Below are 19,043 nucleotides of genomic sequence, written 5' to 3'. Positions count from 1 at the left end.
AAAGGAGTTAGGTTTAATTGTTTCGCGTTAGAGTCACGAGTGCGTTTGCCAATGTTCGCTCGCTCTGTTTCGCTGTTCCAATGTCATGGCGATTCTATAGTAATTGGAGCATAGTATTGCGTTAATTATCTTTATAGCTTTATGCGTGGTTAGATAACGAAGGTTTATGGAATGATAAGACTAATTTTAATGTTTGGGTGCTTGTGGTCAGACTGCATGACCTTTGGTTTGGTAGGATCGGATGATTGTGAATGACTTGGTGTAACATTCACAGTAAAGGAATCAATGGATTCGCAACCCACTGCTCAAACTTCCAGAGATTCTCTAAGTCAGAAATCAGAGGACAATTTTTGTATCTTTTTGTGTAATATAATAGTGTTTGAGGTGCTACGTGTCAGTGCACTAAAGAGGAACTAAAGACGCACCAAGAGCTAAGCGGTTCGATTACTATTTAATAAAAAAGCTTTTCTGATTCCCAAACAGATATTTCAGATTTTGTTGTACTTACCTAATTTATTTGTTTTGTAAAGGTACTCAAATCACAAATCTAGTTGTTAATACTAAAGTAATAAGAGTAAGAGAGAGAGAGAGAGAGAGCTCTAGGAACAAATCATTTCAGATATTTTTTCATAATAATTACTCAGTTATAACATAATTACACGACCGTCATTATATCAGCTGATCTAAGGTTATATGTCGCAATGGTAATTTGCATCATGTCATAGATTAAATAAAGAGTAGGCGTGCGCAATTTGTAAGACAATCAACAATAATGATAGGTATATTATATCTCGGAAGTATAGTTGAATGGAGACCTACGTCAGTGTGTTGGGAAACTATACAATGATGATTGACAGGATTCAAGGTTTAGATAAACATAACATGCATCTTCGCACCGTTTGATTCTCCAAAGATCAAGACTTTATTATGTAGAAGTTCTTGGTTAATGCTAGTTGGTATTAATACCTGCAAGTGATAACATTCGAGCAAATTACGAACAAAATACATGGAAAAACAAAAATAGGAACAACATTGTACCGGTGTCACCTCTTACAGAAGGAATATCCGAATGGAGTATGTATTCGACACTGTATTCGGATATTCCTTTCCTATTCTTTTTATGTCGTTGCGACTGCTTGTAGGTTTTCTTATAATATAATCTTTTATCGATCCAACGTAAAATAAATGTCGTAAATGAAAGGAAACTAAGGATTATAATATAAAAGGATCTTGCCGTAATATTCACAGATAACATATATGAAAAGCGGCGAAGTGAAGAATTTCGTATGCATATTAAATTTCTGTGACCTTAATTTAGCTGAATGTGAGTGTTAACTATTTAATAACAGTGTGATATATCAAATTAAATCTGTAACAAGAAACCTTTCACGGTTCGAAAATGTATGAAATATTCACTTATTAATTTTACTCGTTATCTTCAATCATAATACAATTTCTTGTTGATTGAATGGTGAAATATTTATTTTATTAGAGCATATACGATAAGATCTTGTTGGTCGATGGTGGCCATATCGTTTCACCTTCGAATTTGTTAACTACGCATACTATACGTAAGGCAAGATGGAGACTAAATGACTTTACTGAATTGGAATAAAAGCCTATTTTAGTGAAGACAAGTTGACGCTTATACAAGACCTTCATAATCCTACAAAAATAGTTTGAGATAGGTATTTAGGAAAATATACCTAGGGATACTAGTCAATTCTTTAAACGTAATTTTGATAGCTGAATAAATAACTATCAGGCTATAGAGACAGCTAAAGAATAATAATTGAAAAGAAAACCAAGGATGGAAACGGTCGCTTTCCATTCGTTCTCCAATCAATTAATTATAAAACAAACACATTTGATTGATAATTACTCTAAATAAAATAAATATCATCAGTCAAATTACATAACTATGTCTGAACATGATTAATTTGATACAGAAAGAAACAAAATCATTGTTTTTTTACTATATACATTACATAGTATGTTGGCATTACGATTAATTATATGGTAGTTACTATATTACTATATAAATAGACTGTGCATTGTAGGTTGCGTAAATAAGTCCGAGCCACTGAAATGGCCTAAGGCAGCAATCACGGGGTTTTTAAGACAACTTACTTTTTTATTTTACCATTGATAAATAGTAGAATTTGGACTGCACTTTTGCACAAAAGTTATAATATGATATGAATCGATAATATGTCAGAAAAATCTTTGAGATTTTGGATCAATTTGGACAAATTTCACATTTGTTTGAAGCAAAAATTTACTTACTTTTTTAAAATTATTTATTCAAGTTTAAAAAAAAAAAAAAAATTCACAAAAATAATCGGGGTCTTCTCATTTTTTTGAAGTAGCAGAGTGCTTTTTGACCACGACAAATATTACGGAAGGATAATTGAATCAAACTCATACTAGCAATGTAAATTTTGTGTTTCATTGGAAGGAATATATTATTAGTGTTGACGACTGTACAATGTACATGGTTACTTTAAATCGGACCTGGTATTTATCTCCTAGTTTCTAATGATATCACACAGCAAGGTCATCCTATTTGTCTATAAAATTATAATTTTGCACTCTATTAAATTAATGATAAGTTAAAGACTGCTTGTTTTGTTTGTATGAAAAAATTGCACTACAGTTAAAAAAATGACATGCAAATTGATATTTATGCGGTTCAACAAAAACTTAACGATGTTAATAGCTATTTGCCTATTAGCGTTTTTATTAATTAGATATCCATACCAACATAATGAAACTGATGAGTTTTTTGGTAAGTTTAGTTAAACGCGCTAATCTCAGAAACTGATAGACTGATTTGGAAAATTATTTTTGTGTATGATAGCTACCTTAAACCTTTGCACTCTGAAAGATGAGCACGTTCCAACACCCAATGGATACCTGAAAAAGGACGTCACCACCGGAATAGGGTCAAGAAATGCCAACTTATAGGTCTAGATTAGGGAATGCAATCCCGACTCGAGATCGTCAACTCGAGATCCTTTGGGATCAAAAATATCAATCTCGCGGGATCCCAAGATTTTCGGGATCCCGTCTAGACAGTAAAAATAATACGATTAAAACAGCTTGTTTACTGTGGTATGTGTGTGAAAGTCCTTTTACATTTTTAGACGCTCGCAGAGTTTCTTCTAGTTACTCTTTGAGTGAAGTATTCGTTTGTGTAGCAGGAGTACTTACATTAAAATCTTCTGCAATCATAAAAAGTGGCATGTCCTCTTTGTTTAATACTGTTGTCTTTACTTGGGTTGGTTCTTTACGATATAATCGTGTAATTATATATTTAATTTCTTTCTTTATGAGAAATTTACTTGGCAATTGGAAAGTCTTGTTGCCTCAAGTTGCCGTTGTCAATCCCGAACAGGATCTCGTCAAATTATGCATCGGGATTGATCCCGAAAAAATACACGGGATCTCGCGAGATCGGGATCCCGCGAGATCGGGATTGCATTCACTAGTCTAGATGCCTTTGATAGTAAGTGATTCAGCAAAAGAAGAAGGATCAATTCTTTAAAAGATATTTAGGTTGTTTGGTATCACGGGAGCAGAGTAATCGTTTTTAAAGCGAATAAAACTGTCTATTATAAAATATTTAAACATAAAACAATCGATCTTAATCCACTAACAAAAAGGTAATAGCAATCAATAGTTAAACTATTCAAAATATCCTTGAGTTGGCATATTATGTCGTAATTGTCCACTTAACTTCCCATTACTAGTGCTGTAACATCTTATTTGTCATAGACCCACATTTCGTAACGTTATAATTTTGTCTGCTATAATTAGCAGTTATTTTGAGGTTAACGAAAGCTTATTGTGTTACTGCTATTTTACGTTTGCATTGATTGGGTAACTTTATGAATGGGTACAGGGACAATTATATTTGTTTTAAATGATAGTGGATGTTTGATATAATAATTAAATGTTATTATACGGTTGGGGGCACTAATAGGCCTGTCACTTCCAGTGAATGTTGACATTGAAGGATGATGACATTATTTATTTTTTTATGTTGGTTGAACATTGGACACGCGATATTTTGATTAAAAAATTGGCATTCAAAATGTGTATCAAATGAATTAATACTTTGATTAAAGTTTGTTTCGTTGTTCTAGCCGTACGTGCTGTACGTAAGATTTTGGGTTTGATTCCCTGTTTGGCCAAAATGTTGATGTATTTTTTTGCAAAATTTTCTTCGATCGGTTAATGTCAGCTTCAATAAATTTCTTTACGCAAAAATAACGCTGTCACAAATATTAGCATAATTGCCTATTTCGGCTATTACGCTATACAAATACAATATCATCAGCAGCTCATTACAAACAACTTAAAGGCAAAATAAATAGTTGAATAAATCGACTTAAAACAGAAATGTAGCGATTTGCATGTTAGCCGAACAGCATGGTTGTTCATGGGTCTCAATTGTAGTAATTACCAACTGAGAATTAGGTAAGATAAGAAATAGAGGGCCGTTTAACAGTTTAAGTAATTGCGACCAAGTAAGGAAATGCAAATTAATGGTTACGATAAAAGCAAAAATATATTTGCAAATGGTTTTACCCATTATTATGGGCAATACTCCCATAATTCAGGGTAAAATCAATTCAATTTTACTTCGAATGTGGGACTTTATCTGAAGGCTTAGTAGTTATAGTAATTGCTGGTTTGCTACCTCTGCGGGTCGTTGGTTCGATTCCGGTCTGTAACAAATATACATGCGACCTGTTCGTTGTAGATGTCTGCGACACAAGATCTCTATAATAATATTAATACTAATTAACTGATACTACTGACTTTATTGCAATATAATTTGAGTTTATAGACAAAAGAAACGAAATATGGGACGTGTTAATTGGGTTGTAATACAATATCAGTTATCTTCAAGTTATTTTACAATATTAGGTAAATATCCGTAAAAATTGATATGTAAATAAAAAACAAATCATCAGAATAAATTATAACAAAAACACGTGAAGCTCATTAATTTGAAACAATCATTAATCTTTCAGAATTAATTAAAGCAAATAGTTCGTATATCATGCGATGTAATTATTTAATTATGTTTCGAACACATTGACGTCACTTTATTAAAAAATCAATTGTTCTTTTTGTTTGATAGTCATTTTAATTTTGTAGAGCAAAGTTTTTTTTCTAACGGAAGTATTTGGCAAAATAATAATAATTGTGAGAATCTTTATTATTCTAGTTAAATGCTTGATAAGGCCGAGAAGATTCAGGGCCGGTTTCACAGCTTGTAGGAATAAATCATCAGATAACCTAACCGATAAATTGACAGCAATAATTGTATATGTTACTGTAAAAGCCCGAACTGTGGTAAATCCTAAGATTTTCCGGTAAAACCTAAGATTTACCAACTCGCAATGGTAAAAGTCCGAACAATTCTTTTATTTCGAACTTTTACCTATATTCACTTGATGATGTCGAGATGTCGCCGGACTGTCGCACTCCTTCTGGGTGGTTAAAAATAAAATAACCACGAAGGCTAAGTAAATAAGTGAAAATTCCACCCAATGGGCTATCCGAATTTATTTATAAGAAGTGAAACCGGCTATCAAACTAACCCAATATACTTGATGACTTTATTTATCAAAGTTAAATCCTTTAGTTTGTGGGATGATTCAGAAGATGTGAAAGTTCTCACGAAGATTGCAATAAAACGAAAATTATTTACGGCTTGACGATTGTTAACAAAAATACTTGAAAATCTCATCTGCGATACGATCTTAAGCCGGATTGAATCCGTTTTATGTAATAATTGCGTAATAACTCAATTACTGGCTAAATTATTGGCAACATATCTTCATTATTATGACAAATATATAAATGTTTTAATTCGTGTTAAGTTACGACTAATTATATAGTAGGTGCTACGTAGGTTATTCTAAATGGAAATATTGATTTGTATCTATTTAAAGGAAATCGTCTAGTCCGGTTGCGATTAAAGATCAAACTTTTGATAAGGTTTCAGTAGCGATTTCTACTAATAATCTCTCCTCTAAAATCTACAGTCCGACATTTAAAATGTGCAAAAAGTAGTTTCTACGGGACCATACTTTAGGCTCAACAGAATCTTCGAAATGTGTCTCAGTTAACAACTAGTGTACGTTAATTTGCAGTCATATGCAGTTCATTACAACTTTGTCATAACACATTACTCACCACAATTTTAGTAAATATACTCGAGGAGAGAGGAGGAGGAGCTCGTGGCTTAGTTAAGAACAGCCGCGCGGATCGATCTCTGAGGTTAAGCTATGCTTGCCGAGGTTTTTCTGTGGATGGGTGACCATCTTATACATATCGAGTTTCTCCGTGTTTCGGAAGGCACGTTAAATTGTGGGTCCCGGCTGTAATTTACGAAGATCTTTGACAGTCGTTAACAGTAGTCAGAAGCTTGAAAGTCTGTCAACCAGTCTTACTGAAAGGGTATCGTGTTATAACCCAGGTATTGGGTTGTGGAGGTCAGATAGGCAGTCGCTCCATGTGAAACAATGGTATCCAGCTGCATCCGGTGAGACTGGAAGCCGACTCCAACAAAGTTTGGAACAAAGGCTAAGCCAATATATACAATTATGGCCTACAAAAAGCTGTCAATAGAAAAAAATACGCAAAAAATAGCACACTAGGTTTTCATACAAAATTTATCGATAGCTACCTAGTAATGGACGATAGTAGTAGAAAAGAGAATATCAACGAAGTAGCCTTATATTCTACTTATTTTGGTTTTAAATAAGAATGCTTTTAACGGTCGTTTGTTGGTTATGGTGGTTCACCGTGCAGTAACTGCGCTTGGTGTCAAGGTTGCAATATTCACACGGTCCAAATATTTTGGGGACCGACAGATACTTGTTTGTGCGTTGAGTGTGCATTGTGTATGTATTTTAATGTTTGTACTTATTAAAGTTCTCTCGAGGCAGTAGATATATAAAAAAGTGATTGAATTAAAACGTTAAATAAATTACGGTTGAATTGAGAAACTCCTTCTTTTTAAGGACAAAAAAGACGGCACAACATGCGTTATGTTGTATATAGTAATTTGAAAAGTAGTAGCATAATATACTAGGAAACAAAAATCATATTCGCAGGTTTTTAGCGTTTAATAAATATCTAGATCGGCTATACAACTCTTATTTAATAGCTGCTATATCAACAAAGTAGACAAGTAGACTAGTAGTTATAGTTAAAAATACATACAACATGTCGCGTGTTTATAAATACTTTAAACTATTCTCTTCCCCTTCTATTTCGCCCAAAGGCCATTGTCGTTCAAATTGTCAAACGGTCAACGTTCTTTTTTTTCATTGTCAAATTCGTTTACCTAATTGATAAAATCTTGACAATTGATTAACGGGTTATGAATTTACCTTTGTTAGAGCTGCTGACAAATTTTATAATAGTCGTTAGTTCAAGATAAAGTGACAGATTGATTGCAATCTTAGTTTTGGTATGTTGCTTTTGTCCGGTTGTCGTCTTATGGTGATGCTTTTTTGGTTATTATTTAGCGTACAGTTTATAAATTATGCAGTAATTAGTGTTGAGTATTGGTAAATCATGCTCTTAAATTCATAGAAAGAAAATATATCAATAGAAGTAGGTGCAGTCGTCGAACACATAGCAACGATAAGCAAGCTAGCAAGAATATACAAGGTTAAAATGGTCAAAAGCTACAAAGAATTATCTAGAATATTCGAAATGATTTAGAATTATAGACTAATACACTTGATGTTGCTCTCTCTCTCTCACTATACTTAACTCGATCACTGACCACGAGAAATATTTTATGCACTTGTACTAAGGTGTATAATGTATATTAATAACATTTCACAAGTTAACCTCTCACTCTTCTCTGCGACAACAAAGAAACCAATAACAAACACCTTCTCACCTAAAATCGGTGATTGGTTTTTGTCTAAAGGATTTTGAGGACTCCGAAGTATAATATTAATGTGTATCTTATGTGTTTTCCAGGTCCAGTGCTATTCCCCCCCTCTCCGAGCGGTGACCCTGGTCAGACCAGTGGTGTCGTCGTAGGAGCTTCTGGCTACGGCTTCGTACCCCCTGGCTCGCAAGGTAAACCTTACGGCCGATGAATACCTAGTCAATATGTAGTTAGCACTAATATACACCACACAAATTGTAACACGACGTACAACGCTTTCAATTCATACACGCTTGACTACAACTTTTTACTTCTGAATACTTTGTCCCTTTTTTTCATTTTCCTAATGGATTGAGAAGCAAACTGTTCAGAAGCAAATCTTATCAAGCATTTATGAATTTTGTATACCATAGGTGACAATATTTCTTGCCAATTCGGCAAACAAGTACCTGTACATATATTTAGGTTTAAGTGATATTAATCCCGGAGGAGTCGTTAATTTATATAGAAAAATACTAACAAAGGGTGAATAGATATTTTTTGGTACAAATTATATAACGAAATTAAATAGATAAATATTATGTAAGTGTATGCACTGGACTGTGACGTCACCTAGAGACTGCCTGTCTCTGGCGTCTAAGCACGTTTAAGGTCAAGCTAATGTTAGAAGAAATTCCTTTATTTACTTCAACCAACCTCGTGTTACAACTTTGTGTGGTTTACTGTAACTATTTAATATGTTATTCTACCAAAAACTATCAATTGGAGAATAGCATATTGATTGTAAATTATTACTTTTTTTTGTTAAATAATGCTGTAGTAAAATTTAATTGCATGGGTAGTTATTGCATGAGTTATTCCCAACTGACTGTTTTCCCCTTGGGATATTGGGCAATATGCCAGTAGTGGGAAAATGGTATAGTATGTTGTATAAAAATTACAATTGTATATTGTTGTTATAATACAAATGTGCTGTATAATTTGTATAATATTTGTATAGTGATTTTGTTGTGAATGTAGCTGTGAATATAGCCCATGTTATTTATAATTTATAAATAAATATAATGAAATGATAACTGTTTTATTTATTACCTGCGTTGCACAATAATTTGCATGTTCGCACTGCCAGTATATTAAGTAGATAGATATCTTCTAATATGTTATTATAATAGTAATTAGAATGGATAATATATTGCAATTATAAATAGCTTTTGTAATTATGTCGCAATGTTATTGTTTTGTTTGTATCTGCATGTCTTTTTAGTTAATTTTAGACTGGCTAAAGTATATGGAGTGGTTTGTACAAAACTTAATCTATTATCGTATTTTGAAGATTTTCCAAATGTCTTTCAAGTTGGTGCCAACAGAAAAATGTGTTTAATTTGTTGTTTTAAAATTATGTATTTAGTCATGTTTTCTGCTCTCATTTGACGTTAATACATTTTAGATAATAGTTAAATATATTATGTTGACAAGTGTTTCGTAAAATACATATTCATTACGATATATTTTAGGTTTTTAATAAAAGAAAACATTAACTATATTATAAGCAGAACGACTTCACAGCAACCAAATACAATTTTTTAAGTTTTTTTTGCTGTCGGGAATAGATTCGGGTACATCCAATGCATTGTTGTAAAGTACAGTTGAAATGGAAATACGGTGTAGTAGGAAGTGTTAGTAGGTTAATATTATGTCGTAACGGCCACCATTGTTCACTGACAATAGGCTAAGGGCTAAGGCGTCGCCTGACGACGGACGATTAGCTACCATTAGCCATTATGTTGGAAAATTATCAGCTGTGTTGATACATGAAGAGATATGAACTTTGAATTTTGTTTTGCATTGATAAAGTAATAATAGTAAACTTTACTTAGGTTTGGATTAAATCAGTACATAGATATTTTCTTTTTTTACTTATTAAATCAGCAAATAGATATTTTATTTTCTTCTTTTTTGTGTGTATTAAAATTTCTTATAAGATTAGGATTTATTTTGCTGGCTGTAACTGTATTAAAAAAGATATCGATTTTGTAAAGTCCGCTAAGTTACTGACTCCCGGTTTCTGAGGTACATTTAGCGGTAGTTTATCTATTCACTAGAGTTTCAACTCATACAAAAAACCGTTATTTAATAGATAAACTACCGCTAAATGTACTTTAGAAACCGGGGGGTTATTGTGTTACGTTAGCGATGATTGCCGAATTTTATGACGGAGCCAGGAGCGCTTGTTTACTTACACGCACTAGAAACTTGTAGTGGGTCGTTAACGTGTAGTAAGCTTTATGTAATACAATATTTATTATATTTCCAGTTACGTTAAAATTTACAAGTGTCGATTGATTTGTTACTTTATCTTAAACTAGCTGACCAGCGCAACTTCGGTTGCATCAAAATTTTCCCCGTTTTTGTAATATTTTTTACTGCTGCTCTGCACTTATTAGTCGTAGCGTGATGATATATAGCCTATAGCCTTCCTTGATAAATGGGCTATCTAACACTGAAAGAATTTTTAAAATCGGTTAATTAAGTTCTTGAGATTAGCGCGTTCAAACAAATAAACAAACTCTTCAGCTTTATAATATTAGTATAGATTTGCAAATTTATGATGAAGAAAGTTTCAAAGTGTTCTAACTATCGTAGTTATTTACAACACAAGTCGTGTTAAACAACATTTAATTTAAATAATTATGTAAAAATGTACAAGCTAATAACTGTATTTAATCACTTGGAACTAGTTTTCTATCCATGTAAAATACTTGTTTCTATGCTATCTCGTGTCGCTTAAAGCTATTTTAAAGTTATTAGGTTAGTAAGTACATAAAATCAGAAAAGCCCCTAAACGTACTCGGCCTCAAGGACAAATTCTCGTTAATTCCGGGGGGAGACCTTTACCCGGCAGTGGGACAGCAATGGTTCAGTTTATTAAAAAAAAACATATTTTTTTTAGTGTCAGTATTTTATTACACTGAAAAGTAATACATCCTATTTAGTACTGTAATCAAAATATTTTTATTGATCCGAGTTAGAAAGGTACAGTCGGTTACATATACCGAGAACTATGTCAAACAAAACTAGGCCAGCCAGTAATAATTACGGACACATTACACGAAAATTTTGCGACAAGCCATATCGAAAGTCGTGATTGATTTAACAATAGCTAACAAAAGAAAATAATTATAAATAAAGTGAATAGGGAAACAGAGCTTTGCTTTCTGATCCGGCATTACGAAGGTCACTGGTTCACGCACGCAATTGCCGGAACGACTGGACAAGACTTAGGACATTCGCGCACGATGATAGTGATTAGACAAGTCTAATAAATATATGGCGGGCTAGATATGCGTAGGACATAAATAATCTGTTGCAGTAAAGTCTTACCGTAGCGTGAATTTTTTTTAGTAATAAGATGTTGAGAGGTCGTTAAAAGTGAGACATTTGTAATTAATTTAGGTATATGGAACAGTACATCGACTAAGGTACATCAATCAATGTAACAGCCACGCAACCAAACGAAACAAAATTAAACTAAGAACACGCTAATTTACAAGATTAACTCAAAATCTAAAAGACTTGTTTGCCACGTCCTTAGTAATCAATGAAAACAGGCTATATTTGGCACCCATTCAATGTCAATGTTACTATTCTTGCTGTGAAAGTACTGCCTGTCCTTAAATAAATTGGAGTTCGTGAGTTTTTACTGCATACGATTGTAGTTCAATTAACAACAAACATTAACTTCAAAGACACAAAAAGACTTCAATTAAAAATAAGTGGTAAACCCAATTAAAATAGGAGACAGGAAAGTTCATAAAACCTCCTATATTTTTAAACCGCGGTACTTTTAGGAACAAAAACCATTCAATGAATCACATAAATGTAATGTTGGGAACTCCGAAGGCAACCAGACATAAAATTATTGGTCCAGTCCGAATTCCAACGTAAATCTTTTATGAAATTGAGTTTTGTGTTTGTATTATTAACTTTTCATTTGATCTGTAATATATGATAGTGTGGTGATTTAACAGATCAGATGAAAATTAATAAATATAAACATAAAACTCAATTTAATACAGGATTTATGTACTAATGAAACAAATCAGTACTTTCGCCTAAAACATAAATAAAAGAGGTACTCATTATTAAACATTTTTTTCTTGTATTAGTCAAGTGATTGAGGCAAGTTGACTTGCCCGGTATGCAGCAGGCCTTATCAGTTAGAACACTGGAATTGACCTGAGGGCAAACCATTTTGACACGTCAAACTGCGATCAATTAAAAACATGAGGTTGTATTATTTTCGTATAGGAAATGCTTGTGAGTAATTTAAAGTCCAGTTTGACTGGTTGCTGAGTCATTGGTGTCAATGCATTGTCTACATTTGCATGTACAATATTTCACTACTGGTTTAGATAATAATATTGTTCATGTTTTGTTTCTTAGAGGATATTATATGCATTATTATTTCGACTTGGACTTTGGTGGTAGTTCGATACGAATTTTGGATATAACCGTAGACGTACTATAAATATTTTGTGATAATCTGGTGTCAGGGCTAAGGACATATTTAATGCCTTTGGTATGTTGGGTTTTAACGTGTTTCAGAGACGCTTCAAATAAGAAGGCAGAAGATTATATTTCAGTAGACTAAAATAAAATAAATAACACATAATATTTTAATATCGTGAGATTTAAATAATTCAAAATTTAAATTAACTTATATTTTTATCATCTAAACAAACGTATTCAATTAATATCCAAAGAGCTGTAATAATTTTGGGTCGTTGCAAATTAAGAATTTTCATCAAATTAATAACACCAAACAGTATGAGATTAAATTATTCATAACGGACCTTTTTAATTGTGTTTGAGGAAATTTCTCGATGACTTCATTTATATTTTCGGGGTTCACTTTCAACCCGTCGTCCGGAATATTCAATTTGCGTCCACTCTTAATCTCGTGGGCCCTCCGGTACGGTCAAACGCATTTTAATTATGAAATTGACATATCACAAGCCCGTACACGGGTAGTGAACAGTTGCCCGCGTGTTGATTTAATAAAAGAGTTGAGACTTACAAAATTAATTGAAGCCCAAATCCACCTCTGCCATTTCTAGTCCGAGCTGTCGTGATATTTGTCTAATGCATATTTATATGTTTGCTCACAAAAATACGAGGGAGTTGTGTGTTTGTCGAATTAAACCCTTTAGTTTTATGCTTTTGAAAAATGTTCGTGTTTTGTATTTTGTTCTGCAAATAGATACTTTGCAATAGTTTTAAGCGGTACTTGTAAGACAGCGATTGTTTTAAACGGGGGGCGGAAAAACGGATATATCTTGAAAGTTCCCTCGGAGTTGGGAACTCGAGACAGTTTCATAAGCTTTTTTGCTGTGACAGCTTAGACATGTATTTTCTTTTATGAAGAAATTGTTTGTTTTGCTTCGTCATTGTTCTGAACAAATAAGTAAAAGATTTGTTGCTGAACTAAGATGAAATACTATTTTATACTTTTTAAGTAGACTGTATTTGAAAAGTTTTTATGTGAGGAACAAGGATGTGGTTAGTTGATTAATGGAGTTCTTTGCCCTTTATATACAAAAAAGAATTATCTTAGGGAACTTCCCTTATGAAATGCGATAGGACACCATTAAATAAATAAGCATATAACATACGGTATGTTTATCAAATTGCAGACCGAAAAATCGTAAAATATTTTTTTTTTAGAGCTACAACATAGTTATACAATGTATATTTACTTTTCTAACAGGGCTCAGCCTTCAGTGAACAATACTAAACAGTCTACATGCACTTTAGCCTGTTTAAATTTTAACACGAATTAAATTCTAGGTTTGTTCTTAATGAACACGAGTTCTTGTCTGACTTAAAACTTTGCACGTCTGTAATACGTGCATCGCTTGTTCCATGTGAGGTTGAGGTCTTGGTAATGAGGGAAGCGATCAGCGTTTTATGATCTTTGATATTACCTTTGCGTTCAGGGTATGATACCTCTACAGAGAGTCCTAAATGAAATTGTGTTATGTTATACTACGCTGTGTCACATTCACATCAATATTTTCTCTTAAATATACTTTTTTTTGGGCTACAAATGTAACAACCAGCAAAGATTTTTCATCAAAAAGCATAAGGGTGACGGTTTTAGATGTATCCAGTAAAGTTAATGCAAAAATAGAATTCTTAAAAGCTTGTTACAAGCAAAACAAAATGAGTAGAAACCAACGACGAGAAACTAAAAAGAAGTCACAAAATGTTAGTGTTACTTAGTATAAAGTTGTGGGATGAAATGATCGCCCGCTCTCTCGTATGTGTGCGTGTTCACCACATGCCGGAAGTGACGCGTCTCGCCGCTGCGGCGCCATGCCGGAACCCGGCTGAAGGGTTGCGCCGTCACAAATCAAGTTATGAGAAACGCCACAAAAGGAAACTTTGTGCATTTCCGAGCCGACGAGCGTGAAATCCGACATAAATGACACACCCCAATTTCAACCTTAAAATTATCGACTCAAGTACCAAGTTTGTAAAGTCCGACATTCAAGCACTCTTCAATACTGATATAACTTTACTTGAGTGATTATTCTTGCTTATATTGAATGTGTTTGTAACATTTTGTATTAAATTGTTAGCGCGGATAGACAATGAGAGGAGGCGCCCTGGTTTTGACATGCAGCGAAAATATTTGGTTTTGTGGTATTACTTAACTAATATAAAAGTACGCAGGTATTATCAACAATGATAAAATTTTTGTATGTCACAAATGAAAGTCCTTCAGACTTCAGAGTATCAAAACTAATATGCAGTGAAAAATATTGGGAAAGTTAGCGATGGAAACATGAAGCTATAATGTTTCGCTTTCTGTCTCCGGAATGTTAGATCATTTGTTTTTCTAATTATGTTCTTACTTGATAAGTGATTATAATGCAGTTCTATAAAAATACCTTCGAGTGTGATTTCTAAGTACTTAGTTAAAATTATACACGTATTTGATTACAATTACATCGTATAATTAATGTAACTGGCTTCGAGCAGTATTTTAAATTTCACTATTTCATTGGTTGCTGGCTTCATATTTAATATTAGTGTAAGTAAATACACGTTGTTGTATATTATAAAATAATATTTATTATATTACAGCCAGGTCTAATCCGGCCCTGTCAGTCAAATTTGTTGCATAAACAAGTCGTAATTTAATTATTCAACTCGATTTAATTACACGCGTTATTGTAAAACAGTTTCCTAAAACTATCAACACTATTTTTAACAGGTATTTTCATTAAATTAAAACGAAATTAAACCGTTTCATTAAATCAAGGTTTTAGGAATCAAACAATAATTATGTTGAATACGTTATTGTGCTGAATATAAAAGAACTGAAATCGATGTAAAAACTCATTGTGATTGTTATTTCTTTATATTTGACCTTGTTCTGTTCAGTTAATATTGCAAAGTTATCAAATACATGTTAGTTTTTTGTTATCTATTCGAAAGTATTGAACTAAGGCTGAATATGTTGTAATAATACTCATTGTTATGATAGTTTTGTTTGTTATTGATGTATAAATTTAATAATAACATAATAATAGATAATTTCCTACGTTTTAGCGCGTCGGAGTACGTCTCTGATCAAAAGAGTAATACTTAGTTCGGGTAGGGGAGGATAGATGTCGCTGTTTTGCCAAACGCATTATTTTGTATCATGTTATTTTATAATAAAATATGATGTTTTGCCTAATTGAATGTAAGATTTTAAGATTAGTATCAGTTATAGTGCTGAATGAACTACAGTATGCTGGAAATGGTGATGGTTTGCATGTGTATCCCCAATATTAATTTCGCGATAATATACATATAACTGCTTATTTAAAATTAACGCCTCATTTACTCTTAGCACTTAATGCAATCTTACATTTTTTTGTAAAAACTTCCTTACGTACACTGAGCATTATTTTTAATAATTACTATTTTAAGCAAAATTGTGTTACCAACATTGACATAGAACTCTTGAACTTCACAATTTTGTTTCTCAATTAATCAAAAAAGTCTTTGGAGGCATTATATTTTGCAAGTAAGTTACTCAAAGCCTTTTTGCTTGCAGGGCCTGCGTTACCCCGGTTTTATTATAGAAGGCGTCTCTATCTAAGAAGGTAGAACAATCTAGTTAAAATAAAAACACGAAATGGTGTCTACGTCTATTTGTACAAAATAATTATTTAATACCTGAGTACCTTTCTTTGTATAAAATTAAATATGAATGTGAATATGAATGCGAATGTTACATATAAAAAGGCTCTTCCACATTTTCCAATAATGAATAATATTAGTTATAAAACATAAATAAAGAAAATGACAAATAAAAAAACATAGATAGAATTTTCTATTTTAAAACAACGATCGATCGATTGCTCGTTTAGAAATATATCTCTAGACAATCGATGCAATCGGTTAAAAGGAAGCAGCCAGTAAAAACCAGTGATCTTTATAGATCAAAATAATAGTACGACGAAGCATTTCTAAATGTTTTCAAAGCAAGGATTCCTAGTTTTGAAAAGCATAATGACCAGTATCTTGACAAATGAAATAATTAGATTATTACCACGAACACTCTTAGTTACGTTAGGTAATGTTAATTTAGCTGAATCGAGGTTTAAAACCTGAGCTTTAACATACTTACATTTATCCACAAAAACATCAAGTATATTTTAAAACTACATAAACCGAACGATGGGAACGAATTACTAATGCCCGGTTTCTGAGTACATTTATGGGTAGTTTATGTATTCTATAGCGTTTTTTATATAAGTTTAAACGTTATTGGATAGATAAAGTACCGCTAAATGGATCTCAAAACCGGGGGTAATAGATGGACAATTTGCATCACCAGATACTAAAATCGGGAATAGATCGATTTATTTGGCAACATTCTTATAGGTTGTTGTTTGGCTGGTAGAGCGTGGGATTGATTTACCACCGGTTTCTGACTACATTTAGCGGTAGTTTATCTATTCAATAGCGTTTTTTTTTATGAGGTTTAACGCTATTGAATATAATATAAACTACCGTTAAATATACTCAAAAACCGGGGGTTAGTGTGGCAAACCCTAACTTACAATAAACGACCGTACGTAGAAAGATATGGATCGGTTCTAGATAATAATGAAGGTTGAGTATGGTAGGTTATTGAAACTGACCGCGGATGTGCTACAGGAGTTATTGTTTGTTGTTTTAAAAATACTGCTTTGATGCTAAATATTTTGTTTGAATAGATTTATATAATATGAATACTTAGTTAATCGATTTTAGAAAAAAAATGTTGGAAGATGCCTTTTCACGTATAATATGTAAATACAATATGATTGCAAAAACTGTGATAACAATAAAGTAGTGAACGAATGTTGTAATATATTTTTGTACCCATGTATTACATATATGTATGTATGTGCCGAATGCTGTATTATAATTTTGTATGGACTTTGCGAATTTTATAAAAAAAACTGTAAATAAAAAATATTTGTTTGTATATTATGTTTTATTTAAAACCTATTACTTATTTTAAACTATAGCTCGATGCTCTACTACTATTGGCTACCTAGTACCTACAGCTAGCTATCGAAATATTTTGTGTGAAAATCTGTCACTTCTCTAGCGGGCTTCGTAAAAGCTATTATGCCAGTTTTTGAATGACAAACCGTCGATACTCAACAGTGCTGACTATAGAGAATTGCCCTAATTTAATAATTACACTGGCGTGTTTGAACTTTTGAAAAGGTTTATATTTATAGTTAGTTTTTGTCTTAACTATTTAGATTTTAGAGTATTGAGGTTTACCATCTAAGATTTTCTTAACAATCGTATCCGATACCATGCATGATTTAGTTTAAGTTTAAGCCATATTGCATATACATATTTGTGATTACACTATTTGGTCTCAAAAATTGTTACAAAAAAAATATAATTTTGATTTGTTAAAAAACTATGTGAGGGGACAGGACAGCTATAAATTAAACGCAAAATATGTAAAATATCACATTGTAAGCCGAGATTCCGGTGTGTAAGGGGCTTTCCGCACTCCAAACGAATTATTGGAAATATGTAGTAAAGGTAATGAGATTTGCGTTACCAGATGTAGTGAGCAGCCACTTTAGTCTGCTTACATGGCTCATTTCATCTCCTAAACGAAATTCGTGTATAAGGGGGTGAATCCATCAAAGGTATGGTTTTTCTGTAATTTTTACCGTTCCGATAGCATTTTCAAGCATTCATACTCATAAACAGTGTCACAATATTAGCATACAAAATTTTTTGAGATCTGCACAAAATATTATGGACTAATATTATGTCAGTGGAGTATTTCGTTAAATTACGACGGGTGTTGTTACATCGAATTTTCAGCCAGTAAAATTCTAACAAACCTAGGACGATCGAATCCTGTGATCAGTCATAATATACACTGCAGTGACTCCTGTGGGGAACGCAATGATAAAAATCCGCTAAACACAGCTGTTTTGCTAGTTATAGTAACACATACATATACATGTTTATTGTGTAGGTTTTGTAACGCCCCTCTACAAAATATCACACCCATAGTTTCTTGCTCAACTAAAAATTGTGGGTTCTCAAACTTATTTATTTTTAAATTAGATTTGTTTCCGTATTCAGCCATCTTCTGTATCTAACATTTATTGGAGCTCTCATGCTTGAGAAGTAAGCACGTTTTTCAAAAGCTCCTTTGACATTCAAATCATGGTCACCCAATAGCCGTGATTAAACTAATAGAAAATGATCTACATTTTTATTGGATGTGGCTGACGCGAACATTGCTTCGAATATTTGGGATTATACGTAGATTTTTCATTATTAGTAAACTTTATTCTGTTTAAAGTACCATTTGTTTTTTTATAGAATTCTATCTAATTATTTGTAAAATATCATCGACGATTTTCAGGCTTCTAACCAATCACAACAATACTGTCATTTGTTACTATAAGTTTATACTATACAAGAGTATTTGAGAATAATGGGTACATCATTTTATTTATTTCTAATAAAAATATAAACACAGCAATTGCTGTGACTGCTGTGTTTATTTAACCTTCGTGGG

The 19,043-nt window shown here is 32.6% G+C and overlaps 1 protein-coding gene across 1 annotated transcript in view; it reads left to right on the top strand.

The window, feature by feature from the left end:
• LOC142975456 (uncharacterized) overlaps nucleotides 1-17,462 on the top strand; it is a 52,900-nt gene extending 35,438 nt beyond the window's left edge. Inside the window, exons 4-5 of the mRNA XM_076118301.1 lie at nucleotides 8,020-8,121; nucleotides 16,041-17,462. Of these exons, the coding sequence (XP_075974416.1) occupies nucleotides 8,020-8,121; nucleotides 16,041-16,093 (155 nt within the window). The 3' untranslated portion in view covers nucleotides 16,094-17,462. The remainder of the gene's footprint in view (nucleotides 1-8,019; nucleotides 8,122-16,040) is intronic.
• The last annotated feature ends 1,581 nt before the right edge of the window (nucleotides 17,463-19,043 follow it).

Source organism: Anticarsia gemmatalis, chromosome 9 (genome assembly GCF_050436995.1).
Source record: "Anticarsia gemmatalis isolate Benzon Research Colony breed Stoneville strain chromosome 9, ilAntGemm2 primary, whole genome shotgun sequence".
Classification (NCBI taxonomy): domain Eukaryota; kingdom Metazoa; phylum Arthropoda; class Insecta; order Lepidoptera; family Erebidae; genus Anticarsia; species Anticarsia gemmatalis.
The sequence above is the reverse complement of the archived record's forward strand: the minus strand, read 5'-3'. Positions and strand labels throughout refer to the sequence as shown.